At 42.2% G+C, this 26838-nt stretch overlaps 1 protein-coding gene across 8 annotated transcripts in view; it reads right to left on the bottom strand.

The window, feature by feature from the left end:
- Nucleotides 1–21678: 21678 nt before the first annotated feature.
- The window catches only part of LOC111246341 (patronin-like), a 100704-nt gene continuing 95544 nt past the window's right edge, over nucleotides 21679–26838 (bottom strand). For all 8 annotated transcript variants that reach the window (XM_086984926.1, XM_086984928.1, XM_086984924.1 and 5 more), the window contains one exon: nucleotides 21679–25452. In XM_086984926.1, the coding sequence (XP_086841052.1) occupies nucleotides 25129–25452 (324 nt within the window). In that variant the 3' untranslated portion in view covers nucleotides 21679–25128. The remainder of the gene's footprint in view (nucleotides 25453–26838) is intronic.

Genomic DNA, 26838 nt, shown 5'->3' with positions numbered 1-26838 from the left:
ATTTATTTATTCATCTTTAAGCTAAGAGAGAGCACCGTCACATCAAACGTTTGCGTGGAAAGTCAACTCAATAATTCCAAGAAGGATCATTTGTGAATACCAAGTGAGGGTTGTTTTTAGTACAAAATGGGATACTGCGCATCAAGAATCTTGATATGATCCTCCAACATGATCGTTTTGCAATAAAAACTCTGTGAATATTTTGGGTTTTAGTTTGGATTACGCATTGTGCGGAGAGTAACTGTATGTTTATATGTCATGGTAAGCGGAATTGTACTATTATGATTAATATTGCCTAAATAATATATGTTATTTATTGTTATTTTCTGAAGATCAACTAAGTTCCGCATAATGACGATCTTCCCAACACGATGGTAATAATAGTAACGGTAATATATAGTGATGTAAGTGCATCTGCGAAACCGATCTAAGATAAGTGAAAGAAGGCTTATGATTTATACTCAACGCACATATCCGTTCTGGGTTCTACAATGTAAACATATAATTTATTCTTCCCTAAACATTGAAAATGTTTTCGACTTCACAATGCTCAATGGATAAAAAAAAATTATCACGCGAATTCGGTTCAACGCATAGCGAACGTGCAATATGTATGCAAATTTCTTAAGTGTTTTCTATTTCTAGGACCTGCCTAATACATATTACATTCACCGACTACCGTATTGGGGCTGTTGTGTATGTGGGGGGCTCATTGTCCACTCTTAATTTCATGTCGGGCCTGAATAATATTATAGTCTACAATTTGCATTGCTTCGCATGAGAAATTAGTGCTCTACATATCTACCGATGTATAAGCAGAGCTATTTAAAATTTCGCGGTACTAAGTGGGCCTGACGGGATCGTATTTATATAGACAGCTCTAATGATGGGTAGCCAAAGAAACAGGTTAAGTACCTGTCTGTGTGTACTTAAGCGGCCTAAAGACTTCAAAGGTGCTAACGGCGTGCCAAATGGTCGGACCAACCTCTTTCTGAACCATAGAAATTGACTGCGCTCCCGCGTACATAGCTTATGCGATACGTCTGTAATGCGTATATATGAATGAACAGAAATTTAAAAATTTCTTCATAAGTGTATATTCTGGCATGTTTGTCACTAATAAAAATATTAACAACCCCAGAAGTCAGTTTAAAACACCATTTATAGTCGTCAATATTTGAACTGAGGTCCCTCAATATACCTGCAATTTTCCAATGAAAAATCTGTCTAGAAATACAAAAAAAAAACCATCTACGCAATATTAATCGAGAAAGTCTTTGACTCTTTTGATTGTTGTTTAATAGAATAATGTCGTTTTAGAACATTCTGTATATGTATATATATATATATAGCCATCTAACTGTCTGATTGTTGATCCCAGAAATTCGAATTATATCTACGCGTTTTGTTGAATAGATACTACTATTTGTTGAATCGGGCCGTATCTGAATAAAGAAGACGCCAGCGATGTTGTTTATTAAATGAAAAGAAACGTTTGCGCTAAGCTTCGAGTCCCGATTCTATTGGAATATAAATACGGATATTCGGTAGCTGATTGTACGTCTCTTGAATTACCATGATAGAACCCGTTCAACATCCAGTATTTTTAATTACTTCTGCATATGTTTAGTTGTGAGACGTGCAAATTGTGACAGGAAATCGCTTTCAACTGCACCTATTTGCCCTGTATCCTGTTCATTTACCTACATAAACATTTTGCTTCAAATCTACAGACGTTTATCATAACGCGCAATAACCGTCTCACGGCTGTGGGTCTGTGCACATTTATATACATTTATGAATGAATAAATAGATACCTGTACAAGTGTATATTTGGTAATTCTTTTCCATCTTTTCACAAAAGGTTGCACTATCCCATAGTCTAGTATGTACGAAAATTCTTCTTTGCTTCCTTTGTTTCGACGCTTGTTTAAGCCAAAAAAAAAAAAGGAAAAAAATGTACGAAGATAGAAGCAGAAAATCCGTTTCTCTTGGCTTGGTGTTTTCTGCACGAGATGAAGATCGTTAAGCAGACAACAAAGTTTTTCCGGACATGATCTTCCAAAGCGAAGAGCCGCATCTTCAAAGGTTCGGACATCGCAAAACATGCACGCTATATATGCAGCTATTGTCGCTCGTTAACTGCTTGACGGACGTACTGCTGTTGTTACACACTATCGTTTGCCTAACTGTCAATTTTCCTGCGTTACCGCCGAGGCGATTTTTTCGGCAACTAGGATTCTTCAACTGCTCGATGAAGGGCACTGAGAGAATGAGATAGAGTGAATACCCATCAAATAAGAAGTATCCAAACAGCGAGTTCAAAAGTTCTTTACAATTTTTCAGGAAGAATATAGCGTTGGTGAAGGGTAAAGTCATTTCAAAACCTTGCGAAAATATGTTTAAGGCTCTCAAAGTCCCAAGATTAAACTGAAATCCTTAAGTTAATTGGCGTTTAGTAACCGTATTTATAACAATTTTTAGTCATCAGACGCAGTTTAGCTTGCTTTAAAAGGAAATACCATTCGTATATATACAAACAGCGCAAACCATCAATAAAGATAAATTAATAACCAAACAAAGATCTTAATGCACGAAAGAGTAAAAGTCAAATGTGGAGTAAGTCACTTCCTCTTAAGGTAAACAAGGCCTAGCTGGAGGCCGTTGATGCATTAAGTAGTCCAAACACTGTAGCATACTAATACTATCAGACAGAACTAGAGTATACAGCTATAATGTAAACATTTGCCAAACAACACCTAAATGCTACCGACGAAATTGTGTGATAGTCGGTGGTGAGGAAGATGATAAAATAATAGGAATAAAAAGGATACGTCGGTCTTAAAATATATTACAATACTGCCGCAAACGCAATGCAAATATGTGTGATATAATCTTTACTTATCTCCTTCTATGTAAACATGTGCAGACTTGCAAGACTTCGATTTTAATCTATTAGGTCTTGGTATGGTTAGCCATATTCGAAGGGCATATCTTAATCTTCTTAGAGAAAAATTTGTCCGAACGAAAGTTAGGACAATATTTTCTTTAGATAAAATACCTTCGACCTCTTTGACGGCTGCATGAACACGTTCTCTTTTTGAACCATTCCATGTAAAGCATATACCCGTAGATAACGCTCAGCCGTTTGTTGGCTGATGTGTATTGACTGCTATGCTCGAAAAAGTGCGACGATAGATCACACTGTGATCGTGTTTATACGTCGATTGATGATACTTTTATTAAGAAATGAATCGGACAAAGAAGATTCACGGGCTTGGACAGCGGAAAGCCCTCATCGAGATAACGACATATCTAGTTAATGGACACGCTCATTTAATTATAATTAACTCTGAATTAACTGTGATCACATTATTCGAGTTGGACTCATTATGCCAATTATTGCACATGTGTAGAACTCTAATAGTAGCTACTTATATAAGCCAAGTTTCCTTACTAATATCGTATGGTTCGTGTGTATCTATTAATAACAATTATTTTCTTAGTTGAAGTAGTTCTTTTCGAAATTGGTTCTGTTCTGCATGCATACAATTAACGCAAACCATTTATTTGTCTGAGTGAATAATTGTATGACCTAGTCGATTACCTTTTGGAAAGCAATCACTTCTGAGCATACAGACAAAGTTTGCCACAATGGCAGAAAGTTGGTGACGCTGCGATCAGCAGCATCGATCTCAGTATTGGATTTTTGCTAATAAACAAGCGTTTCGAGTTTTAGGTTCGGCATCAGTGGTAAGAATTACTTCAGACAGTATGTTTACTCCTACTATAACTGTTATTGGTAGCTCCAATCATAGTGGAACCATTTCAGGGAACCTAGCCTGCTCAAAAGCACTAGACATTCTTACTTCCCTGGTAGAGAAAGCTTGCGCTATTCATCTTGTTGCTTATGCCCAAAGCATAACATAATGCGCATGCGCAACATATCAAATAGGGCTTAAGAAGGCATTTTAGACTTATTGTATCGGTGTCGCGCTAACGTATTACAAGACGGATCATAGCTACGTTCTTTTCACACAAAAGGTCATAGCCGTCACGACGTTAAACGGTAACAATATTCAACAAATTTGGACCAAGTTGGACTTGGGTCCAACAAAGAAGGACCTAGCCATAGAAAATCAGCGGGCCTAACAGATCCGAACTGATCCAGTTGTGGAAATTACGGAAACTTAAGTGATTTCATTTCGTAGGCTTAAGTTGGAGGCCTCTGTGTTGATTGGAGCGCAGCTACTCAACACAATGGCTCGCTATCTATTAAACGTCAGTTAAGATGCACGTAGATGAAGTATTTTAGTGTAAACGGATATCAGAGAGAGATTAGTCAAATTGCGGCGTGAGAAAATAAAAATACGACCTTTACCTCACGATAGGCCTTTACGAATGGCATCTAATAAAGCCCTCAAAATGTAAAGTATAGTCCACACGTAAACTGAGCCACCTCCGTATGCCACCTTGTTAAGAATATAATTATTCAGATACAATTTACAGACTAGAATATTACACGGGTAACCATGTTTGACGGTCATAAGGAGATTGCCGTTTAGAGACGCGCAGAAATTACGGAACGTCAATATAGATGCAGCTTGAAAAGGAATTAGCTTCGCATCAGGAGTTAACGTCCGCTCATTGCGAACAGCATCGAATGAAACAGATTTATCGGTAGCAGTAACTGTAATGGAGCAGCTAGAGGCGGGGCAGAGGAAGACAAGTAGAGTGAGCAGTCAATAGGACAAATGGATCGATCATCCACTGAGTTAAATGGAAAATGGATGACTTTTTTGGCTGACGCGACAAGATCATGCTTGATTCTTCATTTTCTTCTTGTGTTACGGCTTAGTGCGGTAACAGCGGATCGAGCAGATTGACTGTCTTTATCGTCAAGCCTCTGTGAGATGTAAGAGCCAGTCGTGCTGTCGTTCTCTCCTTTATGCGGTACTTAACAATGGGGCGACCGCAGGCTGGTTCGAATGCCACCCTAGATTTTGCCACCGCAGCTATAGTTGCATTGGTCCCGGGGATCAACGGCTTTAGAGGCGGCGACGACAGTAAGGCGGAGGGTATTATTTAGGAAATAAATTGTGATCGAATCTATTTCATATGTGGCCATATATATGCATACCTATTGGAGCACCGTCTCTTGAGTGTTCCGCTGTTTCGAATACAGTGCATTAGTAATTTCGAAAATGAAATGATTCATGAACTCACGGCAGTCGCATCAGAAAAAGTCGAAACGTAACAGACCAAGACACAGAAAAAGGCAGGGATAGAATCGGCGACTCCAAGTAAACACCTGCAGAAAAAGAGCTCGAAAAAATACAACGTAGGACAACGTTGAAGACCTTGACGCTTGACACTCATACAACAAAACGACCAGATAGTGTGCCCGCCAATGAAGCAGGTTCTCCTCGTAGCTACCGTTCATCGATCCCAGCGGGAGGCGACTGGCGATCAAACTACACTTGAGCTGCGTGCGAGCTTCTGTGCGTTAGCATATAAGTTTCTTTCTATTGCGGTCTACCAGACGTTACTAGTAGCGATAACGGTCATCTTGCATGTGTTATTCCCTTTGGTTTTTGCTCGTGTTTTCCCGGCTGGCGTCCACAACACCCCAGCACTGCTCCATCAATGTTCCCACCACCATCTTCTCTGTTGAATGTTGCTGACGTTAGCGTGTGTGGTAAAGTATCAAAATCAAATAGTCGGTGTCTTTCTCTTCTTTTTTTTATGTCACTAACGAATCGACGATACGCAATGACCACACGAGTTACGGCGGAGACAACAGTACACACGCTCGCACCAACCCGTATACCTATGTACACTCAAACGAGGCACATTTCTCCCTTCCCAAACCATTATATCGTAGAACCTAATCCCCTCTACAGGTTCAGCTACCTGAGTAATAACGTCTGATACAATGCTATTGTCCCTTTTCGAATCTCATCGTCTGAAGCCAACTGTAAACCTCCAAGCAGCCTTTATTCTATCTGACTAGCTTTAAGGATCAGCTATTGCAATCAAGACCATACATCAAACTGAGCACATGCCGTCGTGTTAAGAAGCATTTAATTTTGTCAAGCAAAGTGTCAGTAGATCAGGCAGTGAGTTGCGCACTCGTAAGGCCAGTCCAACGTGAACAAATCGATACATCAAATGTTCTAAATCCTTATGTCTGCTTTGTCGTACAAATTTCTGTATCGTTGCTTTCGTATACGCCGCTTTGTCTGTGTACTGTTAGTATGCAAAAGAAAGAGAAACCAGAAGTTAGAAACGGCACTTTTTAGATCAGCTTGATTCAAGTTCGACTGCCTGTGCTGTCTTTGTGATATGAAATATTTTTCATTTTCTGAAACATTAGTATTCTTATCACTATGGCAATTCCTGTGTGGCGGACAAGACATGTTTGAAAGTTGGCTACCGTAAGCACATTTGCAGGTTGTAACGTATCTTGTTCTTTTTTTCGTCGACGTAAATCATAGACGTTAGATGAGTGAAAGGCCGTAACTTACGTAGCAGCGAATGCGAGAAATCGGATACGCATAGACTTGCTCGCCTCCTTAGATCCTATCACCGCGGGACAATTCAAATTTTTTCGCTGTTACCAGCGCTATGTGTCGTCTGGTTAGCGTAATTCCGGCTGAAGTTCCTTGTTGATGTCATTTTTCATATGCACGAAAGAGCCCGCTGATATCATCAAGGATGTATGATTACCGAAATTACAAATATATATAATTACAAATATGTAATAAAAAAAAAGAAAGACAGAAAAAGTCAAATGCTTCTTACTTTTCAGTACCGCAAAGCGCAGGAGAGCGGAACCGCGCCGGGATGGGCGCGCAGTTCCTGTAGCTCAAAACGGGGTTGAGTTACATGACAACGTATAGTACAAAAAGACTACTAAAGTTAATTAAAATGTCACGCTTCGTTATAGTATTCCTATCATAAGGAATACTAGATACTTCTAGAAAAAGGAGAAACTATGCCGGACGCCTGCTCTTTATTCAATCTTTTCTGACGAGCTGATCCTACTTTATTTGAGCTATAACGAATTATCTACACTCTAGGCAATGTTTGCTACGGCCATGTGTTTTTCTGCATCGTGACGTTTGAAGTGTATCCCACTAAATGATTGCACGTTACGTAACACTACTCTATCAAGCTGCAGGACTCGAATGGTCTAGTGAGTTAGTTCACTTCCAATAAGCCCAGAGTCAGCTTCTGTTTCATGGCCTTTCTCAAATTTGAGGTGCATGTCCTTCCGGTGCTGCTGTGATGCCTGTTGTCAATGGTGAGTAGCGTCCTTATTCGTTCATCGGTGACGATGAACGGTGACGACCCGCGCGATTGCTTTAAGGCTGATCTTGTTACCATAAATAGCTTAACCGAGTGGTTAAGATTGGTGATCGGAGCTTCTTTAACTCGTATAAATTAGACGTAATCGAACAGAATCCGAAGTTATTGGGTAAGTAAAATTGTACCCTGTGACGTCAGTTAATATGCATGTTTTGCCTTGGCTGTGCGGTATATAGTTGAACGTTAATGCAACGTTAATCGAAATACAAATTACAAGCCGCACTTCTTTCGAAAGTTGGCTTTCTATCCACGGACAGATCGGTGTAATTTTGTACAGAAGCTGGCTAAAAAAATCATAATTATAGCTGTCTTTTAGTAATACTGCTGACAACCGTTTATGATGTGTTGGCGGTCATAATTTAAATACTGGCAGTTTGTAATATTTTTACAGTATCCTACATATAATCTGTAATAGTCTCTTCATCAATTTACAGCCGTCGTTGAGCCACTTGCATAATGTGGAACTAACTTCGAACAATCTGCACCCGTGAAGTTTTGTAAAAAATGATAGAGCCTATACAATAATAACTTTGATGATTAATTATACTTCAATTCAAAATAGCGCCGTGTTAGTCTTCGTGTTACCAGAACGCGCCGTAAAAATGGTGTTGTATTGCCACTTCGAGTAAATCTAAATGGCAATATTGAAAAGCCCAGAGCAGAAATAAATGCCCCACGTATGTAGTAAGTGAATGATTTTTTTGCTCGATGCTGCGTCCTGCACTTTAAGCCTAAAGGGTAAGCGCACACTTTTCGACGGTCTGCACGAATGTTTCGGAACCGAACGACTACGAACGTATCACCTACTTCGACTCTTGAGAGCCTTTCCGCTTGTCTGTCTAACAAATGATCACATCTGAGGTTGGTTGACGCTGGCTTTGAACAAGGTTTGATGTATTTTTATCAATGCAATTCAATTTCTATTCGGCGTCTTGAACTTCTCGAAACGAACCATCAAATCAGTCGCTAGATTGTTCATTCTGTGCGTCTTCATTAACCATTTGTTGAGCCGAGATCTTTGGTTGCCTTATGCACCAGCCACATTAGGCCAGCCGTCTAGTGACCGCTTTTTATTTTTAATCTCAAAAGCTTGCACTCAGCTTGGCCTGCACCTTCAGCCAGTGTCAGTGTCTTCAGGGAGCCTAATCCACAGCTCAGTTCATGCTTATTAAAGGTGAAAGCATCAGACACAACCTTTTTCAGTACTTGAACATTTAAAAATGTCTGCCATGCAAACGTATAATCTGCGCTATAAAGAAAAACTCACACAGGCGTATAATCTGTGAAATATCAGCGGCATATTGTCCGGTGCGCTTAATGCACTGGTCTGCCTGCCGACAAACACAACTCAAAATTTAAACTCACCCCCCAGTCCTCTCGTGTGTTATTTTCGACGTCTGACGCTGACGGACATCGAACTAAGGCTATTCGTAAGTTTCCCGAGTGTAGATACACCGATCATCGCTACGTATATACCGCGGATCATCGTTTTCTTTTTTCCGGTTGGTTTATGATAAACAATATTTCTGCTCATTGACTTTAATCAAACTAAATATCTCAAACGGTATGGACTGTTCACCTTGAATACATTTTGCGTTCGATAATTGCATAGGATTACTTTATCCTTGAAAATGCACTACCTTCTTAATGGGTATACTGAACAACAGCTTACCACGTTCGGAAAGCAATAAAAGTTACATTTCTACTCGACAACTGGCGTTTCCGTGGTGTTATGTAATTAATTTAAGTGTATGCTTTAATATTTTTTCCTCCTGTTATAGTGCCGTCGTACCTGATTACACTTGGGCGTCCTATAAGCATGCAAAAGTAGGCCAGCCTACCTTGACGTTGATATATGGTTTTATCATAACGTATGGCCAATATTTATGTTTCAAGCTATTCGGGTTCTCCGACCGTTTCCGAATCTTGAGCGGATTTTTCCTCTTTTTTTTTTTTTTTCATTTCCTCGACAAAATGCCTAGCACAGCTCTACACCGGCGTCATCGACAGTTCAGTGCATCAGCACACGCGTATGTATTTACAGGTATATCTCTGTGTGTACGCTAACGCTTTAGTGAGCTCATCTGCTGATTGCTGATCCGCCGTAGCTCTTCTTTTCAATAACATGTCCGTCAACAATTTTGCGTGTAAGCACATTCCACCCCCTTTTTAATCAGTCCTCACTAATTAACCCGACATGATGTGCTATGTACGTATGATGCCTGATGGCGCGAACTGCCAGCCAGAGCTGAGCAGGAGTCATCTCTTCAGGGGTCAATCAAATCGATCATGGTTATAGATATGTACATATCTACGAGTATTAATATATATGTACTTGTGAACGTTCTATTAGAACGGATAGATGCGTATAGACAGGCCCCACTACTACAGAACCCTATCCAGTGAATTTATCCATGTATTTGCGAGTGTATATAAACAAATATAAGAAAAACATGGCAGTCCTTGACTATTCTACTTCGGATTTATTTTTCTGTTTATCTTTCTCATAGCCTTTTCGTCATTTTGTTGCTCTTTTTAGTTGTGACGTACGACGGACACACACCGCCTCTCTGTCTTCTTGGGATCGCGGGGCAACGTCTGTTTGTATATTTGATCTTCCTTCATCACCTTTGCATCCATCCGGTCTACAAATACACGATTTCGTCTTCCTTTTCCGATTCGCACTCTCTCATAGCACTACATCACTGTATTTACTTGTGTACAACACCACTTGAACCACCACACTGCTAACGATGGGGCTCTAGGGGTAAACATGATTAGTATCAGCCATAACACTTATTATCAATAATATTGTTCGTAATATTGTATTACGATGTATATGTATAATATATTCCTAGCTCGAAGGAGCGCGGATATCCTAATTTGCACTCGGCGATAATTAAGCGTATTGGGTGTGACTTCAGGACCGTTTTCCGCGCTGCTGTTGGCGTAATTTTAGCATAGTTCTATAATATGGGAAAGAGTTCATTATTACGTGTAGCTGTCAAATTGACTGAGACGGCGGGCGAGGTCGTCGTCTTTTTTTCGCGCGTTCTCCTTACGACGCCTGCCGGGCGTTGGTAGTGTGGAGCTTTGGAAATCGCCCGGCCGAACTGGTTCACAGAAACGGCTAGCTAGACATTTGACACTAGGCAGTTTATCCTGAAGATCTTGCTCGATGACGGTCTTCTTCATTGGCGTGATATCGACGTCCTGCGGCGCACGCGATGACTCGACTCGCGCGAACACTCGTCTTGAAAAAGTTTCACAAGTTCCTTCGGCTCCTCCTGTGCTTCGACGACGTCGAGGCTGGGGAACCGGTGTAGGGTAGATTTGTACACCGAACGAACCACGGGCCGCTTTCAGCAGCACAACGCCTGACAGATCGGGGCATTCGGCAATTGGCTCGGGAGCGTGGCCCGCCGGTGGCGGCCGAGGAAAAACTTGCGTGAAACAGCGGCGATTCTTTGGCACGGGGATTGTATCGACGGCGGAGCTGGGAAAATTTGACGATTCAGCTGGCGAAGCGAATATGTCGACCTTCTGCTGCGAACTGCTCATGTTGAGAAGATTGCGTTTCGCAGGCATCGGAGAAACCGGTCCACGCTGCGCTCTTTCTAACGCACCACTTCGCCTTTTCGGATTTGGTAGAGTGCTGCTTTGGAAACGCTGCACCCTTTGTTCTACATCACTCTCAATGGACATGCTTTTTCGTAGGCCCAATAACGCCGACGAGCTTTCTGAAGATTCTACTGAACATATCGTGGGTCGTCGGGTTACTTCAAGTTTGGATGTAGGTGCCACGCAATAGATGTCTTGGTCTCTATCTAATTCCGAATTCTTTTCAATATGAGGCTGTTCGAAATGTTTCACTATCGACGGCACTCCTGACTTTACAGCTCCTGTTGCTGTCACCGCTGCCGCTGCATTATCACCAGTGTTTCTATTATCGTTAGTGGCTTTTCTCAAGGTTCCAGCGCTATCGGCAGTTGCTGCTTCCTCCAAGGCAGCAGCCTTGTATGACGCTCTTCTAAGGTCCACCGTCGTCTGCGGTTGCTCACTCGCTGACGTTAGGCGTGCCCTCTCCTCAGCAATCGAATTGCTACTGTAAGGTCCGCTTGATCGTTGTTGAATAACAATCGTGGCGGCTGCTGCGGCGGCGGCGGAGTGGTGGTCGTCGTGACACGACGGCTCAGCGCTAATACTCCGGTCCTGATCGAGACTAGTCTCGCTCAGTCGCGAAGCTGATGCAGACTCGCGATTTGTGAGGCCGTACGACTGCACCGACGACGCTGAATCGGTCGAAGCTGTCGAGCCTCTGCCGGAGGAGATGGATGCACTTACGGCAATTTCTTCACGTTCCGTCGTCATCGTCGGAGCTGCTTCCTTTGGCTGCAAGACTGCGCGTATTTTCTGGGTGGGAAGTGGCGCATCAACCGCAGTGCAGCTATCTACAGATGATCTGATGTCGTGGTCATGCTGATGGTCCGATATGATGATGTTTTGCCGGCATTTTTGCAATTGCTGCTCGTTTTGATTCAGTTCTTTCAGTTGTAATCGTTTCTCCCTTGGTTGCTTAGCCGTTAAAAGAAGTGTTTCTGGGCTTAACAACGATTTATCGATATATGTCTTAGTCAGGTTGGTTGAATATGCGTTAATTTGAGATTGTGGCTCAGCAGACGACGAACAACCTTCGGGACTACGGCGAAACGAGAACTCTGTTGATACGCTGGTGGGCACGTCAAGCTCCTCTTCAGTAAACGACGGAAATGAGTTACTTGTTCCAGTTGTGTCGATACGGTCCCTGAACTCAAGGCACTCTTCGAACATTTGCAGTGTCTCCTCTTGGAACGCTCTAACGGAAAATTCATCGTAGGCAACATTACTACTACGGCCCTGTGGTGATTGACGGTCGATATCTGCGCTATTACCACTAGATCTCATAAGCATTTGATGAATATTGTTATTTTTGATTTCTTCAATGTTTTCCATAACGACTTTACCATCAAATGTTGCTTTTGCCCGTGGTCCTATAAGTGGTTTTTGAGGCTCTCTCCGTGGTGCCGGCGTAAGCACAAACGTGTTATCGAGTGTGGCATCGCTTCGCTGTGCTGTTTCAGCTCTACTACTATGTTTGTGGGTCTCAATGACGATACTGTGATCACCGGAGCCGTTCACGGTTACGATTGTGGTACCTGCTGGCCTTGCGGAGCCCGAAGCTGTTGACTGCTCACTAACTGTGACCTTGCCATGCGCATGTCCGACAGTTGAGCTTTTGGCTTGCAATAAAGGTTTCATTACAGCACCAGTCACCTGAGGACGATCAGATTCGCTTTCGGTAGACGAGAAGTCAAGAGAAGCAACGGAATTATTTTCAGAGAGTTCCGATAATATGTCAATATCAAGACTGCCCAACGTTATACCTGTGCCAGGATCTTTAGGTTTAGGAATGACCATTTGCACAGGTTCAAGGTTAAAAGCTTCCATTCGAGCCACGGATTTTCGCCTAAATAGCCAGTTATCTTCCCACTCCGTGGTCATCATCGGCACGGCAGCGGGGTTCTGATGATCCGTGACATCACTTGTACGTTTGGTTCGCTCCAAGCTATCAGGTCCCCGCCAATTATAGTCCACGATATCAACGCCGTACTCCGGAAAGGGCACGCCTCCGCATGCACCGGCGGAAAATGGTTTTAGACGATTTTCCTCCGCGTGTTTTTTCGATTGCCCTTGCATCTCAACTTTCGAAATATGCCAGTCATCGTGGTCGCCATCACAAAAGACGGTGAGCGTCGTGCTGGACTCATAGCTATAATCGCCTTCACCAAGCTTTGTGTTGAGAGCCATTGCTTTTTCATTTTTCGACAGACTAGAAGTAAGGACTTTGTTAACACAACTCATTGCTAATGAGTTTTCGTATGTCAGGGAAGCCTTATCAACGTCCTGCTCTCGTGCGACAAGTTTAGGCTTTTCTGGCAGTTTCCTTAGCCAGATATCTACTGCACTTTTGAGGGAATTTATAAGGTTCTTCAAGTGGTCATGCGCCGCCGACAGGTCATACGCTCTGCGGTCGATTAGTTCGACGTCTATAAGCGACGTCTTGAGGGCATACAGCAGCGCTGAGAGAAATGACACGAACGCTTCATTCAACTTAGGGCGAAATTCATCGACCAGCTCTTCATAGCCAGGGTCAGTAACTAATTTGCTAATCGGAGCGGAGCTTAGTGGGCCAGCTAGGAAGCCCTCAAGCACGAGCTCAAGGTGATTTCTTAGCTCGTCCACGACGTCGCTTTCCTGATCCAGCTTTTCTAATAAGTTCATCGCGTTAGTGTTTCGTCGCTATACAGTGTACAACCATTTATTATGTCTTGGGTTATTCGTAGCGAAGACTGGCCGAAAAGGCTCATGAAGGTAGTGTTATCCAATCGCCAAATGTCAAAACTGCAGAACTTCGTGGCGTAGCCAACAATGCGGCATCGAACCTGTACCTCCCGGGTCTACGATAGGCATCTTCCCGTGACAACGACGTACGAGTGGCCGCTTCACCTGCGGCTTCAAGTTGTCCTGCAGTTTGCCGATAGGTTATCACTCAACTGAACAAAAGGTTAGGTTGGCGTTTGCCACCGTAGGGGATAGACCGCCTTCAAGGAACATATTCATTTGCGAGCAACATCGCAGATTGGCAAGAGGCCCGCAATCGAGGTGGCGCGAACCTTCTTGAAGCGCAACAACAGCAGGAGCTCGAGAATCGCGCTAGTTCGCACTTAAACATTAGTTGATCTGGCCCCGTGATCCGCTCAAGCTTGTTCGTATAGCAGAGAGTTCAGTTCCAGGTCGTGACGAAGGCACGTATGCCTGGTCACGTTTCGCTTTTTCGGATACACGATTGCTAATACTGCTGGCGTCACTACTCTCGATTCACTACGAGCACTACAAGCAACGTTTAAGGGCGCGATTGTACGGGAGGCCACAACCACAACTACAACGACCATATAATCCTGCGGTAGTCGCAATCGTTGCTTCCGCTGTGGTAATCCTTATGCCAAACGAAATTTTCATAGCAGCACATACTAGACACCCTCCAAACCGGCGAAAAACATATGTACGCACTACACATTGAAAAATCACACCCACCTATATGTAACTTAATCCTTCAGGCAGAGATTTACGATAACTAGATCTGTACATATTGAGCGATGCTTTCCAACGCGCTGTACTTCTGGGCACACAGCTAAGTGCATGGCACTCGCGCACACCGTTACTTTTAGAGCACGTCCGTTACTCTTACGAGTGGCGTTCGTGTACGGCGGGCACCACTCTTCTCGATGAGGATCGCCGTCGTCATGTATACGGACGTATATCGATATTCAAACCAATGCAGCCTGCTACCCCTGCTGCACTACCAAAGCAGTAAAATTACATAGAGTTCACAGCCAACAACTGTTATTATCATCAGGTGATGATGATGATCATCGTCAACCACGCACAGTCAGACGCATTCAGGACCGGTGGAGAGTTGGATCAGCAATACAGTTGTAGTGAACCAGAAGACGTTGTGGCGAGCGTACCGTTACCGTGGGCTAAGCGACATATCGCATGCTTGCTGGCCGGCGTTACCGTGATGTCCTGTATCTGACAGTCGTTTCGTCAATCCACATATGTACTATTCCTATTTGTCTGTGGTCGTTGAATCGCCCGATTTCGTCAAGGGGCAACAAGGAGCTCCTGGCCACTCGGCCTCCAGGGCGCTTCTGACCGACTGCTGCTGTCGGTTTTTGCTGTGCTGGTGATGGCGATGGTAGAATTGGCTGAAGCGCCGCTGCGACGGCGGCCGGCTGCAGCTCACTCTTCGTACCTACAGCAGCAGCAGCAGCAGCAGCAGAAGGTCTTTTATACCAGTGCCGTCATTGGTCGACCGCTAGCGGCGGACTGTTGCCGTGGATGTCTGTTGGTGTTGTTATTGTCGTCATCGTCGTCTTCGTCGTCGCTGTTGTTGTTGTTCCCGCTGCAGCGACAGAGCGAACGGGCTACTAACAGCGTCACCATCACCTCTACTACTGTTAACATTTTGCGCCGCCGCGCGCTTGCCACGAGCACAGACAGATGGATAGGAGGGATTTCTACACGCCAACGAAAGACACACACGCACACACACGTATACGTCTGTAGGGCAGAAGGCGACGATCGGCATTACCGTCGCTGCCGCTGGTGCTGTTACCAGCCTCATTGCTTCTGCTTCTTTCTACCTGCCACTGACCGAAGTCGGTAGAAGAAGCCAGCGTGATTTGGCCGACAAACAGGATCAGTGGCGTTGACGCTATGTATCTAGATATGTATGTCTGATCACTGATAGAGCGGATTTTGACGGGTGTAGGACAAGCGGTTTAAGTGATATATATATATATATATATAAAGGTATGCGTGTGAACCAGGGAATTATGGGATACATAATAAGTTCGCGCAGAACTCTTTATTAATTGACTCTACTTGAGCAACACCTAAATAATACCGTTTCATATGGGCCGGAATATCATTGCACCTACGCCTTGTACTATGTAAATGCGAAAGCTGGCTTAAGTAAAATAAGATGGTACATTTGTTCCTTTCTTCCTATACAGACAGTTAAATAGGATATTAAATAAAGGTGAATTAGAAGACGTGCGCGTCTTCTGGCGAGCATCCGGAGGAGAAACTGTTGGTGCTATAAAGCTTTCGATCGAGCGGGCCAATCGAACCGAACTGCATTAAATCTTCTTTCGTTACAGAGATATGACTGCGAGTCGTGCAAGACATATGATTATCATTAGAGAAGAAACCACTTAATATTTTACTTTACTATTAAGAGCTGATAGTGACAGCAAGGACCTACAAGGTGCCTGATCATTTCTGAGCGATCCAATGCCAGTTAGCGCCGTAAACCCTAGAAAAGGACAATTGCCGATTGTCCTTATACTCAGCACATCAAATCAGCGTGGTTCTTAGTAGCTTTCCAAATATCATAACACTATACGATAACGGTGGATTTTTTTTTCAAAAATGAGCAAAGGAGGCTCGTATGATATTGCAGTGGCTCGGCCGTACGTAGTTACATCACACAGAAATCACATCTTCCTGGTATGGAAATTTTAGAACAAGTACAAGTTATCTATATGTTCAACTGCGTGAAGTGTATAGGCACACGCGTACTGGTTGGTGTAACAAAAGCTTTATACAGCTGACTTTTTATCCTATCCGTGGAGGGAATGCACAGTAAGAAATAAAGACATAGTTAAGCTTATTTTTTTCGATATACTGTACCTTATTCACTTTTTGAGTGTTGTACTTTGATTGAAGGAAATTCTGCATCTTACCAGTTTGCAGCCTATTTATACGTAGTATACAGTAAACATAGTAGCTTGAGTAAACGTTCGTTACTGGCATAGCTCAGATCCGTATTCCCAAACAAAAATGGCGCATTATAACTTGGCGACATTGAATGCCGTATCTATATTTTTCGTACTAAATCAATATGATGGCACCCTTATGTCAATTACCTTTAGAAGTCAGAAATATTTTCTCTGACGCGCTATAGCTAAAATAGCTTGCCGGTCGAGAAGTACTGCGCAAGCCAGAGACTTGGGTGGGGTGTGGCCCCAATGCTAATTGACCATTTTTACATTTCGCCAGAATTTACACCCCAACATTCGTAGGCGGAAACGTTGACGGAATCGACATGATTTAAAGAACAGGCAAGTAAAATTAATTTTATGTTATGACGAGGGCCCAACAGTTACACATACATGAAATATCGATAATCATATATCTCTGTAAGCAAAAGCAGCCTGTTTCAGAAGTAACACGTACGCGAGCCACGAAAAGGCCCCTACACATAGGAGCATTTTCTCCACATACAACTGGGAGTACACTTCAACAAATTCAAAGGCTTGTGTTGCTAGTGAATAAATATACCTGCTACTATTTGTATAGCCCTAAAAGGCACGATTTGCCACGCTCATGTTCACGATGAGAGATGCCAACCTTGTCACCTATACAGTAGACATGCTAAGTTCCGTTTAAACTGTTTGGGGCACTGGACGTCTTCTCTACCCAGAACGAAAGTTTGATCATGTACTGCAAGGGGAAGACAAGCAAAGTTAGCTAAAGGGTTCAAATATTCTTTGATTTGCTTGATCGTTGGCCTAAAGCAGTCTTTCTTCCCTTACCATTATTCAATTTCGATACGTTTTCACTGTCTTTCTCACCGGCGACTGAAGAGGCTTGATGTTCAAAACTCAGATATTGATCAGTTTCTTATACTATACGGTCTCGGGCGACAGGGAATCGCACAGCTCGATCTCCTCCCAAATAATTCATGGTCATCTAGAGCTACAAGGAAGCATCGCTAAAACGGGAACCTTTTTTCATGGTCGAGATAGTATACGAGTAACTGCGAGGCAATGTTATTTCTTGCACGATTGGACACAGCCAGTCATCAGTAAAATTCATCTGGAGCCTGAATCAATCTACCCATTGTACACTAGTCATCCTCTCGTGCTGCTCGCATCAAAGCGGAAAGGGAACGCCATCCTCTAAAGAGTCGAAGGATCCTCAACTTCATCTACTAACCTATTGCCGTTATACGCAATCTACAAATAGATCTGTAGAAAGTGGACATACCCACATCGACTTCCCATCCCACACCACGATCGTTGTATTGATCTTACTATGACATTCTGCGTTATACGAGGTCGGGGGCCTAATCAAAATGCTTCCATGCTGTTGAAACGAATTCCCCTGGGACGTTCTGCAAAAGACATTATTAGTAAATGATAATGCCACTAGTAACTATTGAGCTTCAACACATAATCCGTTGATCACTCAACCGTTGATATTCAAAATCTTTCTAAAATACGTTAGTTTTTATGGCGGACGGCTCCCCTTAATTTATGATCGACCAGAAATTAAAGTCGATGCCCAGTTCGATACGCTTAGTTACAGTGTGCTTAGAAAAGTCAGAAGTGTAGAAGTTGAAGAGCGATTGTGAAACGTGAATCGAAGTACCCCAGAGGTTACTGGAAATATGCACGAGGGTAACTGTGACTAATGCAAGGTCCGCCCGTCCGTTTTCTTTATCTCTATGTAATATGCGTACAAACTTCTAACTGTGCTATACCAGATTCAAAGCCATATTTCGTCAATGTCCTTATGAGCCCGCCTGTGTCTTTGTGCTATTAAAATTAGCATACATCTTACGTGATGATAAAAAAGATCGTGAATGAAAAGCTTTACGGCTCGAAAGGCTGAATGTTCTGTATCTAACGAGACCTTTTTTGCTTTGACTCAGCAATAGTTAAGTAGTAGTCACGAAAACGACACGTTTGAAGTAGAATAACCTTGATTTAGGGTTGTTAGCCTTGATCCTTGGTGGGTTAGGCCACACAACGTCAACACATGCAGTTTATACGTGGATCATGTGCAGCCCGGAAATCACGCGGATGTCAGCTGTTGGAGTTTCTGACAGAAAGTGACTGGTCAATAGCTTAAGTCAATAAGAATTAAAAGTCTGTTAAATCGTTCAATTTCAAGAAAATTAATTAGAAAAATAGCATGTCTTTAATAACACATAAGGGCTAAGATGTTTTCCAAGACAACTTTTTCGTCGATTGTTCCCGAATTCGACTGTTTAGTTCCATAATATTCACACATTTTACATGAATAGGCGGAAAAATGAATTATACCCATGTATGGTACATTGTTATGACTTATGCTAGTACATTGTGGAGCTTTGTTGGTTCGTGCGCGACAGTCGTATGAGAACCTTGACAGCGAGCGAACCTATACGAATGTCAAACTTTCCCATTATCGCTCATCCGTGTTTGCAAGGCCAGCTGATGTCACCCGTCAAACGAGAGAATTTAGACTGAACAGAAATCAAATTTCCCCGTGACCACACAGAACATGTCATGTTCCTGACAGCGCCGCGTTTGCATCGGAATCGGTGTACTGATAGGGCGCACAGGAGTCCGCGTTCAAAACATAAGCTTCCTAAAAAGAAATCATTCTATTCAAAAAGCATTCACAGCCAATAAACAAACATTTCCGCGATGCGCATGCGCAACGGCAAAATTGAGTCGGAAAACTGAACCACTCAATCGTAAAATTAAAACACATAAATATCGATACTGTTTGGCCTATACGTTGAACTCGAGATAAATCGTTTAAAAGTGATCACCTTGTTTCTTCACATATCATAGGCTTTGAGCCTTCCTACGGTATGTAAAGACTTGAAGACACAAAGGACTTGAAATTTTATTTGTCGGCCCAAAAGTAAGTTGACAGATTGAAACACAAACATTTTACAAAAACGGATTTCCTACTTCTTGGGAAATCTAGCTCAATCCTGATCGATGACTGATGTAGGCATGTCAGTCCAGCTAGGGGCTGTTGTGGTGAATTTTTACAGACTTGTAAACTACGTGGTGCTAGTATGCGAATGCATACCTATGTTATTCTTTTTGAAAAAGGCACACTATAACAAAATGATGAAGCGAAAAATTATTAATATTCATAAAAATGAAAACACTATCCACAGCTATTGGTAGTGACACTTTATATAAAAGTTAGCATCATCAATATTATGATAATTATTATCATAATTACTGTCATAACCATTATGAACCCCCGCCCCCCCCGCCGCCGCACTTCCCCACCCCTTAATAATCTCGTGCGTCTGCGTTTCGTGCGCTTTTCTTCCATTTATTTATCTTTTTTTCTGTCTTTTATTTTTGTTGTGATTTATTTCTATCATTGTATCTGCACGTCAGTTTCACTCACAGTTGGGTCTGTGGATTGACCAGCCCAATCGATCCGGCTCAAAAGCCCGGGTGATACTGCTGCCCCTGCCATTTAGGCTATGAATATATATATATGCGTGTGTATGTGCGTGTTTGTGTGTATAGTTTATATCTGATTAAAAATCACCAACTGTTGCCGTTATTATCTTCTTTATCAATTGCGAATGTTGTTATCAATATTGTATTCCTGCGTATATTTAACACTGTTATCATGCTCACATTTTAGTACAGTTATCATTATCATTGAATGCTCAGCTTCCGTCATATGAAGTGGCTGCTTCTTGTAACTAATTGAGTTTTGTCGAAAAGAAGATGAGGCAAAAAAATCATACGATAAGTATTCGTCCTACCTTAATGATCTGAGCAGGCCACAACAAAAGGCAATCTGTTGCCCTGTTGCCGATGACCGAACGTTGTCCTCGATGCTGCGTGGACCTCCACCCATGTCGGCTGATAGTGTACTGGAGATCTACTCGTTGATTTACGTAAAGATTGCAGTCAGTTAGATTTTTCCGGATATTGGACATTACGCTTTATTAAAACATCAAGTCAACGTTGACCTGAGCCTACTATATCACCCAGTCGTAAGGAGCGTTCAGGCGCTTGTCCAGTTTCGGTCATTGTCCAAATTTTGCCTAAACTTTATCTTCTTTTTCAGTGGCTTCTCTATAAGTTGCACGTCTCCGTTGCGGTTACCGCATAACCAGTCGCATCGAAACTGGTGATTTTTTTTTACTATTACTATTATTACTTCTTTTAATACAACTAGTGCTCAACTGCTTTCAGACTGGGTGACAACATTAGCTTTAGCTATAGCGGTGATAAGAACCACTTAGACGGATAGTTGCCAGACAGGGATCCAACACAGCAGACAGCGTAGGCAGAAAGGCCATCTTTAACCACAGTAGCTGCTAAACCATTTGATTCGGCAAGGTTCGGTTTTTTTGGCTTATTTTTACGTTTAGCCTGACACGGCACTTGACTTGGGCAAAATAAGAAAACGACGATGCGTCAGACCCTGCTTCTCCCCAAGATGAAGTTGTTGCCCCCACAAAGGGTTATCTACTCCTGTCGGTGTAAGTCTATGTCTGATACTAGGGCCCGTGTCCGATCTACGCACGTCTATTTGATGCCTGGCAAAAGCTGGCTCAAGCCACCTAGGTTTTGCTAGAAGAAGTAGGCCGACGGCTTCCCGACTCTAAGTGCGAACGTTTCTGAGACGTTAGCAGGAAGCTGGCTAGATTTATACGCACCCCAGAATAGTCAACGCGTCCGGTGAGAATTGACTTCCTAACTCCTACCAGACATCGACCTATTGTCGGTTGGCTTAAATCATGAAACACGGGCCAAAGGGTTATAGACTGTCGAGTAAGAATCAGTTGGCTTCATCACTTCTAGCACCACAAGTAACTCGGCATGTTATTAGGCTGACATCCTGTATCAGCAGACCATTTTAAGGATCACCATGAACAAATATTTATTTAACATTGCTTTTATTCGTCACCGAGACGGTTGCGAACCGCATTTGCTAATGTCAGACAATTTATTTGAAATGCTTTATATAGCTTTTTATGTATAGGCATAAACGATATTATAGGCATATAGTCAAACCTCCAATTGAAGATATTGGCGTTGTCCTAGTTTAGTTCGTTGACGATAATTACGTAGTAACATTATGCCCATTTCCTTCGAAGGATTATGTTAATATAGCCTATGTCCCAGACTGAAAGCCGTGAGTCAATAGTATTTTACCACTAAAACTTAACGTTGCAGCATGTGAGCAAATCGATAGCAATCTCTTGATGTCCTTGTGGTCCTTTTGAAGTGCGGAGTTCTCAGGATTACTTATCTTGCTCTTCAAAAATACACTTGGCACTATATCATGGAATAGTATTGATCTTGTCAAATCATTGTTTCACTTTGCCTTTGGTGAACCCATTCATAGACCGATGTCTTATGATTCGGCGTTTGAAAATTGTGGATTTCATGGTAACAACGGTGTTGTGTTCTAAGTATTTCGGTGTTTGTTCTACGCGTGGAATTACATGGCCTACAAACGTCCACATAAATAGGCCGTTGAGTACATTAGTGATACGGACGTACCTCCAATCATGTTTGTCAGACCTGTCTATGGATAACTTTATTTCGTACGCTATTCAATAATTGCTTCGGTAAGTTGCGGTAATGCAGATTAATTTTCTTATAGCTTTCCAGCGGCCGCGTTCGTAAAATCGGAGTTTCATCTAACCACGTAGCATCTTCTGTTCGGCCGCCGTAGTAACAGCAGAAGGAAACTGGGGGCAAGAGAAAAAAAAGATCCACATATTTGCTCTCATGGTTTCATTCAATGGATGGGGATTTTTTCGCATGTACCATTAGATGGCCCGCGATAATTATTTGGCGCTTCTATTCTGTCCACGGTCCTAGCCGCCGCCGCCGCAGCAGAGCGATTTGATAACTTCTCCCTGCGCAGTTAGCCTAACTTATGCCGAACGCTTTCGAATTGTAGCACTTATCCATGCTCATCCTCGCAGCTAATGGAACACTCCGATTACCTTTGTATTCATCGATACGGTTGTTGCTCCGCGCGACACCTCTAATGGAACATGCCAAGATCTAGCGATCCAATGCTTGTGGCCTCTCCTTTCTCTTCTCGACGTCATTGACCGTATCATGTGATTGTTGATTGATTATTATCTTTATTGTGTTGTTTGTTGTTAGTAAAGCCATTAGTTTTACTGTTTACCACATAGATGTGACTGTTCGTTCTTCATTCATCGTACATTCACACTCTATAAAAATGTGACTGGCCAGTCACAGTGTAGCGTCCGCGTGTCGTCATGTGTGCGTCATATATAGCAAAGTGTTTTTCTTTAGTTAAAGAGTGTATTATTGACCATTTCGTATTATCATAATTATTAGAAGCCTTTATTATCATTATTATTATCAGTTAAATTCTGTGTTTTCTTCGGTTTTACGGCAGTTTTTTTTTTCTTTTCGCCCTGCTCCTTGCCTCGATCCGAGTCGTCATTGTGGCGTACAGCTCACGTCAGGATTCGTGTATTTATATCTATTTCTCTGCTTAACTGGTATAAAATGGATGATGATTTCTCCCCTTTGCACCGAATACAATACGCGATGTCACTGATCCCTCAAGATTAAGCTTCTCTAAACATTTCTAGAGAAATCTAATTCTCTGCCTACGCGCACGTACGTTCATCTAGGTGCATGCACTGAGATGCCCCTGCCGCTCGTCTTATACCAGCATTGTCATTACCATTATAAATATTACATTTTATTAGTATTCATGTATATGCCTTGTGTCATTTGCATTGTGTAAAACAGTTGAATCAGCTTTGCTATTGTTAGAATCGCGCGATAGATAATATAATTGGCGAAGTAGCGGCTTTTTTTTTGTTTCAAAGTACACAATGCTGTTTTAGTCATTCCCTATATATATATATATATATATATATATATATATATATATATATATATATAACGCAATTATATACGACTCATTTTTTCTTATCTTTTTTAGCGGACGCTTTTGTCCCTGGTGTCCACGTCTGTCTACTACTCCTTTCGACGACTACGGAATGGCTTTCACTGGCCGTTTCCATCGGCGCACGCGAAAGCTACAAATTAGGTAACGTTGCGGTTCTGCGATATTGGTGGACAAGCGTTCTACGTACTGCACTTCTTCTTCGACTTAGCAACTTAAGCACACAAGTTTGAAAGCCGCGCCAATGCAATGTACGCTCTACCTCGTACAATAAAGTTTCTATAAAAAACATTACTTCGACCATTTTCGAAGGTGTCGTAGTTATCTGGCTGTTTTTTTTTCTCATTCATTTTCACCATAAAAACGTTCGAAATGCAAAAATGTTACCAAAACAATTCGAAGCAAGGTAGCCAGCCGCAGACCGAACTGGGGCTGGTTATTTTTTTTAATAGAACGAGACATGATAGTGGTATCCCTATTATATAATATACAATATGCAAAAGTGTCGTCAGTGCAAGACTATTGTCTCCTAACACCAATGCTTAACTTGGAATTTGTTTGTTCGTCATCAGAGGCCTTCTGCACGACCGACAATCCTGCATATAACCTGGATCCATATGTGTTTCGTGTTCTCTGCTGAGTACTACTGGGTTTTATTTCATCATCAAAATGGGGTCACATCAAAAAAACCGTCTTATATTACTTCGCTCTTCTAATAGTTAGTTAACCACAAATAGAATATTACAAAGGAATAACTAGCATGAAGTTCAGTAACTTTCTATTACTTACAAATAGTGCCGTCACTGTTATACAACAATATAGAACTTCGACGATTTTTCCCATTCCTCTTCATCTTTTTTCAAGCGCTCAATTTGCACAGCCCTACGCCAAGCAGCTTCCGATTTGATAGGCAAAAATCGTGCTTTTCACTCTACATTTATCTTCCGTAACTATTGATTCGTACATCTTTCCGCAGATTTGCCGCCGCACGTGTGTTCGAGGCCGAAACGCGTAACATGCTATAATAACAATTGTCCATTACCACAGCCCATTGGCTTGTCACGTTCAGACATCGGAGGCGTGTGATGCTTCCATCGGCTTCGTGTATCAATGTAACCTATTCCATCAATATCCACTAATACGAGCGTTACTCACGTAATTGTTATTCTATGATGAATATTAGGAAGATTAATATTATTACCCTTGTGAGGCTCTAGCGTTGTTTTTTGTTGTAAATGGCGACCACTATCGGTATACTCGAGTGTTTCTGCCACATTTACATTGGGGCCTTGCGCGAAAATCGGGCGAATATATAATCATGCCGTTTGTCGCCGGTATCGTTTGTCTACTACTACAACGGAGGACTTCACTGCTCTATTTATATATTCGTTTGTATGTTTATTCTTATTCGTGTTATTTTTACATGAAGTCGCCGGACCGAGCGTGGTGAGATGCTGCGAACTTGCTGGTTACGCTCTTGCGCACCGTCCACAATGAGTTCTGGATGGTGAACGCATCTATTGTGGCGCTGAGATGTTTCGTATGAATCTGCGTGAATCCCTTCGAGCCTGAATTGTACTTGTAGAACAAGTCGAGCATCGATTCCGTAACGTTCTTGGGGCCTGCCCCGAAAATTTTTACTACTTCTTCTCTGTCCGGATTATACGTATAGATACCGCGAAATTGAAGGTTCGCACCCCGGAACAGTATCAGAAGGTGTTTGGCGTCGGTTGCATTTATTTCCTGTAAAAAGAAATGATACGAACTTTTAATGCTTGGTGATATAATATTACGCATAGACTACCCGAGTAAAAAAAAAAAACAGTACACATGCAAGGCGATCCTTTCTAATGAAATAACTGTGCCGGAAACTCGTTAACCGATTACGTGTGTAATTAGTTAAAGTTTAAATTCAGCCAAAGGTTTCTGAATTTTGTCAATTAAAAATAATTTTGTATTGACTAAATCGTAGCTGGTGTGAAAGCTAACCTAACCTAACAACAGAGTAATGTGAAGACATCGAATAGATAAGTAAGAATAACCATAATAAAAATTAGTCGTCGACTAAACGTACGGGAGAATCTCTGTATCTCACACATGTTCGCTACGACCTAGCACACGATAGTACCTTATCTCTATATGGTAAATTACAGTTGTTTCACATTATAAAATGTCGTCCGCCTACACACTAATTCATAAACATGCACCGTATCACAAAGAATATGTAAATCTGTCACGTTCGATTTCACACTCTCAGCTCCAACCAGCATTTCTGATACTTCCAGCAACAAGATAGTACTTGAGAACCACAAAGCCTTTGGCTGGATGCGAAAATCGATTCCGTTGCAAAAGTCAGGCCTATCGAAAAAAACCGGAAGATTTTTTTGCGCAAAAAAAAATGGCCAGACGTCTACTTGCCAATCCGCCCTTAAGCCAAAGTCGAAGAAGGCAACATCAATTGACCAAATACGAATAAAGGAAAGTAAATTCAGTCATAATAAACAAATGTAACTTGTATATGTTAAACGATAACATTAACAAAAACAGTCATCGTTCTAAATCAACATTATCGTCGCTCTTCTATCCAATTTACAATAGACATTACCTTTTAGATTCCATTACAGTATATTGTTAAGATGATGGAGAAGCGTATTCTTCCGTTACAAACACACAACCACGTACCAAAACACATTACGTATTCCATATGGGCAGCAAATGGAAAACGAAAGCCGGCCGGGATCGGGCGATCGGCCGGTCATCTTGGCACAAATCTGTTCGCCAAGAGGTGACTGCGTATATGGGCACATATATATACGCACAATGGTGGCACATCTACTCATATATCTCATCAACTTCAAGCCCCATAACACTTCAGCGAAGTGAATGCTGTGTTAGCTTGTAACATTACTACGTTTTCGAAGGCGTAAATGCGACAACAACAATGTAACGAAGACTGGCGGAGTTAGGTAACTGAATAAATATCTCGTGGGCACACTATTCAGTAGCCATTTATAAGGTAATCGACGCGATGATTCTGAACAAATAGTCAATATAACGGAGTTGTGCAAAGATTAGTGTCTGGGAGTCGGTCGCTTGTTGGATGAACGCTTTTCGAAACGTCGTATTCGA

The sequence above is a fragment of the Varroa destructor genome, unplaced genomic scaffold (genome assembly GCF_002443255.2).
Source record: "Varroa destructor unplaced genomic scaffold, Vdes_3.0 BEIS01000003.1, whole genome shotgun sequence".
Classification (NCBI taxonomy): Eukaryota; Metazoa; Arthropoda; class Arachnida; order Mesostigmata; family Varroidae; genus Varroa; species Varroa destructor.
Note: the sequence above shows the minus strand (reverse complement) of the source record. Positions and strands in the feature narration are given on the sequence as shown.